Genomic DNA, 7,049 nt, shown 5'->3' with positions numbered 1-7,049 from the left:
TCTTGCTTGATGGTGTTTTGATTCAGCAGTCACATATTGTCTATCATCGTTTGCATACATCGATCTATTTGGACATGGCCAAACAATGATTTGAAAAACAGTAAATAACACAATCATAATTTAACCACTCGGAAATTAGATCCTAAAGAAGTTCTTAGAATGAAAACTTGGCCTCCACATAATTAGTAGCAGGACTCTTCTGCATTGGTTGCACCACAGATCACTTTTTTGAAAAGTTTCAGTGGTAAATATTTCAAGCAGGAGGTACTGGCAGTCTTCTTACTATTTCCTTAGCTATCTTCAGATAGGCTTTAGCCTGTAAAAACAGAAACACATATTTAGTACCTTTCATTTTCTATAAAAAGGAATATTTTACGTCTCGTTAGGTATCTGCTTGTTCATACACCTTCAAAGAAAAACAAACATGTTTAAAAAAATGGGTCAATTTAGCCTGTGCTAGGCTAATTAATGCATCATTAGGAAAAATGATGCATTAATACAAAAAATAAAAGAAGCATTACTAAAAAATCTTAGGAGGGACTTTGCAAAATTTAGCTTGGGTATTGTTCTAAGAATAGAACTTGACTGAACAATCTGTCTTAAACAGCAGTCAATAGTCTTCTGGAAGAGAAGTGTTGAATAGGAAGTAGACTCTTTAGTCTCATAGGTACTATTAATTATAAATTTCCCTCATCCTGAAGACCAAGATGTACTACTGTCCATAGGATAGAGCAGAAGAATCAGAGAAAGCAACAACAGTCCAAAACCAATTTTTTTTGAGAGAATTAATTCATTACACACTAGACTACACTTCAGAGTTTCCTATTCAGACATGTAAAATTAATATATTTTCAAAAAAAGGCTTTCCAAAAGACTGAAGTGGGCATTGGAAAGAACTAATTCCACAACACTAGAATCCACACAGCTAAATCTCCCTTTCACACCAACCTGTGGCATCTGGCCAGACACCATCAGTTGGAGGGCACAATAGCACAGAACTGCAGGACTATGGGAGAACAACCCATGGAAGATACTTTTGTTAACATCTCTAAAACCCACAACACAGCCAGGACCATAATCAGTCTGACATCATGAATTAATAAATTTAACGTCAAGAGACATAACACCACAAAGTCCACCACAGAGCAAATCACAAAATTAAACCAAATAATGCCTGCACCAAGCTCAACAACTTGTAGTCAAAATAGAACGGGTCTTTCAAAAATCCCTGGTATCTTGATATAAGGATTTTTAACTAAAATAATATCTTTGTGCATGTGTGTACATGCATTGTACATTGTTCCAGAGGTTATTTCCATTGTTAAAATTGTACACCTCGTCTATAACTTGAATTTGTCATGCTTCAGTTTCCAGCTGGTACATCACATTCTGTGTCTGTCTAGTACACAGCAAAATCCCCTACTTCAGCTTGATCCTACTCTTTTAGATTGTGGCCAACCTACTTCTTCATCTGCTCAAATAAGTCTGCATACAGAGCTGACAACCTTCCCTGTTTTACTAGAAGAAATCTCCACAATAATCTGTACGCACTGAACTTTGGTGTCTCCTGCAGCACTCTTAGATAGCTCTAACCATCAATTAGAGCTTGGATCCATTATGAGCCTTTAAAACAGCAAAGAAATGGACACATGCCAGAGGCCAGAGCTTAAGGGGCAGGAAGGGAAGGTCTGTCTGACACAGCAAAGCCACTAGCACCTGCTGTCACTGGTATGAACAAGGTGTCAACCTTTTGCAGGCCACACACTGCTCACGTCTCCTCTTTTCTAGGGATTGCTCCTGGCTTGTAGTGTTTTCTCTTCTAGCACTCCCAGCCTCAGTGCCTCATAGTCTCAATGCTCACATCACCTTCAAATTAAAGCCACATAATTTTCTGAGTTTGTAAGACAGAGTTGTTTTCTCTCGTATGCAGCAGAACTGAATTCACAAGCATGAAATTCAAACCTCTCTGGGTACAAGTGTGGTGTGTTTGGGTGACACAGCCAGTGCACAACACTCGCCTCGCTTAGCTGTTAATTCTCTGGGTGACCCAGCTACTCCCCAGCCAGTCACCCACCTAGACAAGATAATGGACTAACTTGAAATAAGGTGATTGACTGAAGTCAAGCTGCATTTGCAGTTAAGTATTTGACTAATTGGTCTAGGAGCGCTCCAGGTGGGAATTCTGAACTACTTTGAACAGTCCCACAGGCAGCTCCCACTTTGCACAGATCAATTCACGTGTTTTAATGAGTCAATTAACAACCTTCATGAAATATCTGGTCCCTTCTAGAGACTGTCCAGGTTGTTTGCCTGCTCAGAGCTGACCAAATTGTACACAGAATTATATATCCCCCATAAAAATTGTTCCTGCCAGTGCAGGAATAGTAACACAGGCCAGTGTTTTTGTGCATAGTTAAAAGGAGATGTTTTGTACACAAATCAAGCTAATAATCAGCAAAGGATCATGCATATTCTCTATTAGACATACAGGACCATGGAGTAGCTGCATTCTTAAAACTGAGCTAAACAGCAGTTCAAGGAGTCTCATTTGATTCAGCCAAAGATAACAGTGGCAAGGGACCTTGGAACACAGACTTCCATAACCATCCAGAGAGAAGTCAGATACCTTGCTTGGGGAACTTGATTGCTTGTATAAATGTTACCCTGTGTCAAGAGTCCAGTAAATTTAAGATTTTTATCCCCCAAGATGTTGTTAATGAGTGTCTGAGCAACAATTTCTCAGCGTACGCTGGCTCTCATTTGTCACACAGCTGATCTGCTGCTTTGCAACAGAAGGTTCCTGGTGCAACTCTCTCTAGCCAGCATGCTAGTATTATCAGCAATTGATCTTACCTGTTAAGTATCCTTTTTTTGTTTTCCTAGACCACTACTTGGTCTGTGGAACAGAGCAGTATCTCATACATGTCCTTAAAGAACTCTACCAGTAACCTGGCTTTGACAAAAATCAACTCTTTCAAGCCTTAGTTTCCTACCTTTGAACAAATCATTTAGGTATGAGTGAGAATCTGTCTATCAATCAACATAACTGAAAGGTCTAAATGGAATCTTGGTGATTGTCACTATGCATTACATAGAAACAACTCGACATGCATTGGAAAGTTTCTCCTACTCATGATCTTTTCAATGTGGCATCTCTAGACAGTGAGCAGAACTCAGTTCGGCTGTTTACTCCATCTCTGCTAAGCAAAAGAAGATGGGTTGCAACTGAATATGGACAGGGTTTATTATTTCCTTTCTAGGTGGAAAGCCAGAGGAGAAAAAGTAAAGGAGGAGTTCTTATTCATCACTCACAATCATTTTCATTTTAATAGCATAAAAGCAAACTTCATGGGTCATTTTTCCCCTTTATGTTTGAAAGCTCTAAAGGAATGGTTTATAAACTCTTTCTGAAAAACATTTTTTTGCAGATGGACAACTTTGTATTTAACAATAACATATCAGTTATCATTCTCCCTGCTTCAAGAGGATGAAGAAGTGCACAGGAAGACAGAATGCCCTAAAAACAGACCAGACTTGTTTATTATGAACACTGCCTAGATGGGGTCTGAGCACTGGGACGAAAGCAGGTAGAGGTGGAAGGTGACATTCTAGAGTTGAAGGAGCTGGGTAACAGCCATGTGAGACACTGTTCACCTCTCAGACACTGGTACAAACACTGCCAGAAGCACACAGTTCTCCTTAGAACCTCAAGGGCACAGCAGATGATGAAGTGACTAATGACAGCATAGATCATGGAGTAGGAAACAGAGAACTTGTACTGAAGTTCACCAGGAAATGGACTGAAAAGTCCTACTTAGCCTAAATAATCAGAACATCCTGATTCATTACTCTGCCATGGGATAATAGACATGGGGTAGATTTAAACTGAAAGAGTTTTTATTAGCTCATCTAATTAAGCTCTACAGTAATCCTAGAGAAATATAAGCCTTTCAGTTACAGCATTTCATTCTCCCTAAAACTCTTACCCGTGAGGGAAGTATGCATCACTGCTAAGATTACAGCAAACAGAGTGTACAGGTCATAGCTGACTCTACCCTGTTCTCATGGATAGGATTGGCTTGGCTTAACCTGCTGGTTTGCCTTCCACTGTAGTACAGATCTTAGCCTGTAAACAGCTCACTACAGTGGCTTCCAGTCCATGGTGCAGTGGCCACACAAACACAGAACTCAATTTACAAAATCAAAACTGGTAGGAGCTGACATCACATTTGCCTTTACCCAAACCACTGCACACAAACAACTTCAGCAGAAAAAGCATACTGATCCCATTACTGGGCTGCAGGCCTAGTACACCACGGAGTATAAATCCCAGTACTGACATGATTTCTAACTTCTATTTCTGATTATGAGACTCCATAAAGAAGGAAAAGGAATTAAAATCTGCTCAACTGAGCTGTTAAGGCTTATACTCTATTCATTGTTAAAGGAAATGAGCAGCCATGTGAGCAACTATTCAAATAGTGACTATCACAAGGACAAATACTAGACTTAGCTACCATCTATATGAAAATAATCATAGTTCATAGCTTTTGTTCTTATTAGCACTCTCTACTCAACCACAGTCCATTTTCCAGTTCAATCAGATTTTTAAATAGCTTTAATCTCCATGGAAATTGCTTGTTACTTTGACAAAACTCCAACCTTCAGTGCATGACTGAAGTTGCCCTCCTATGTCAGTATTTTACTGTGGTCAACTCAGAAGGCACTAAAAGCATGATGATAAACACAGCTTTAATTGAGCTTCCAGTACAGTTAAACGCTTCATATCCACCCAGAGAAATTCTTGTTTGCTGCTGAAAGGCCCAGAGCCTTTCCTACTCTGTCCTCCTCTGGGCAGGTCTGCTGTAAGATTCTTCTTTGCACGTACTGGCAACTCCTGCCAAACTGCAATGAAGTACCAGCCCAGAAAAGGAGACTTAATGAGACAATAAAAGTCAATCCATACATTATAACATGAAATGGAGGAGAAAGTAAGCTGGATTTATGAAACAAATCTAAAAAATAATCCTATATATCAGCAGTTGCAACAGCCAAGCCATCCTCTGAGGAAGCCACAGCTCAGTAATAGGTGCCATTATGCATGTACATCACTCAGGTGCCACTACAGACATCTAAAGACATCCTGCCAGAAAACATGGTTAAGTAGACCAGCGAAATTCAAATGCAGTATAATAAAGTCCTTCAAACAGACTATCCTACCACTTGGCATTTTCTTCAGCAGAGAGAACCATAAATGAGGGTCTGATTGTACTATCTACGCCCTGAATGAAGGATTTGAACCTGCACATACCAAATTTTACTGTGATCACTCAAAGAAAGCTTTGATGATACGGCATATTATAAATCGTATCATGCAGCCTTCCTTTTCTTTCAAAAATATCACACCCTGGAGTGATCACTCTTTAAATGGAATTATTGATGACCACTAAACAACACCAAATATGATTCCATGATTATTTGCTACCAGTACTCCAATTTTTCTCCAACAATTTTGTGCAAGCTCTAAAAGGCTGTACATTTTCATCCTATTTACAGATCACCCCTTCATAGAGTTCTACAGAAAAAGTGTTTCTGAATACAAATTTCAGCTGTCTCTTTGGATGATACCATAGGTCTATAGCATTCTGATTTAATTGAAAAAGGGATTTTTAACCAGATTTACTTTCCTCTGTTACATCAGACTGCTGATGCCTTGTGTGCCTGCTTTCCACCTGAATGGGCTTTTTCTCTCCCCTTATAGATCTGTGTGCAATTTACTGGACTCAAAATCCTTCACCAATATATATGAATACATGAAATCTGCAAGAGGGATGAATATATTTCACATTGTTATATATGAGCTAGACAGTACCAGAACCTCCCTCAAGAAGTATGTGAGGTCTGCATCATACACTAGTCTTTATCACAAGCTGGATAGCATAACACCCAGCATGTTTTTCAGCCACAGGTCATGGTTTCCTTGCTCCAGGACAAGTTTAGCTCTTCTACTCAAGTCATACATTCCTCACCATACTGCACGTAAGTTTGTGCATATCTGTAAAAGGCTGTGCAATCTGGGGACCCAACACTTTTAAGCTGTATATGATTCACCGGGTTTGCTCCCTTTCACCTTCCCCTGCTTTCCCAACACACTCTGATTTTTATGGAACAGTATTTTTCCTTAATAGATTCCAAATGCTTTCCATAACACGTGGCAAGAAAAAAACTAAGAAACTAACTGACCATTATGAGTTTCCTGGAATTTGTTTGGGTTTTTTTCCTAACAGTAGTCATTCTCTTTATACTTTGTCATGAGGTGTCACTATCTCTTTAATAATGCATAAGGGCAAGAAGGTGAAATCTAAATTTCATTCTTTCATGACTTCTCTGCTGTCTTGAATACATTATCCCTGTTGAACTTTAGAGGTGTATCATCTCTCCTCCACAACTTTTTTTTTTTAATCACCTAATTCCCAAGACAAGATGATGAGACACAACATCTACTGTTTGCCTCAGCCTCCAGCATGTCTCTTCCCTGAAATGTCTATCCCAACATGATTCCCTGGCTTTTAGGATGTGAATGGACACAGTGGTAGAGCAAATGTGTCTTGCACTTGTTTGAGTTGCTTCTTCAGTCTTGAGACAGATGGGAGCTTGGTGCCTGATGGTCACAGATAGCCCATCTATTCTAGCAAGGTATTAAAAAATCCACTGTGCCATTAAGGCTGTGAAGCAGGAAATCCTCACAAGATAACCACCAACTGCCCCATATGTCTCTAGGTTTTGTGCTCACAAATGGAAGAGGTCTTAGGAACCTCTACTTACCTTTTCCCTCAGTGCTGACAGAGAATTCATTGGGCATTTAAACAACTCATTTGGTGAAAGAATGACTCCACTGCAACTAAACGTGTTCTATTTCTCTCACTGTGTTTCTAGTCCTCTTATCTGCAAGTTTCAGGATGCCTCTCCCAAACACCTGTTTTGCTGCTGGTTCCTTCTCCTGGTCCATAGGAGGTTCCCCTACATCTGAGCATAATCAATTTCACTTG

At 39.7% G+C, this 7,049-nt stretch overlaps 1 protein-coding gene across 1 annotated transcript in view; it reads right to left on the bottom strand.

Annotated features, from left to right (window-relative positions):
* Nucleotides 1-253: 253 nt before the first annotated feature.
* NUBPL (nucleotide binding protein-like) overlaps nucleotides 254-7,049 on the bottom strand; it is a 32,271-nt gene continuing 25,475 nt past the window's right edge. The window contains exon 5 of the mRNA XM_009083410.1: nucleotides 254-316. Coding sequence (XP_009081658.1) covers nucleotides 254-316 — 63 coding nt within the window. The remainder of the gene's footprint in view (nucleotides 317-7,049) is intronic.

Source organism: Acanthisitta chloris, unplaced genomic scaffold, assembly GCF_000695815.1.
Source record: "Acanthisitta chloris isolate BGI_N310 unplaced genomic scaffold, ASM69581v1 scaffold6111, whole genome shotgun sequence".
Taxonomy (NCBI): domain Eukaryota; kingdom Metazoa; phylum Chordata; class Aves; order Passeriformes; family Acanthisittidae; genus Acanthisitta; species Acanthisitta chloris.
Note: the sequence above shows the minus strand (reverse complement) of the source record. Positions and strands in the feature narration are given on the sequence as shown.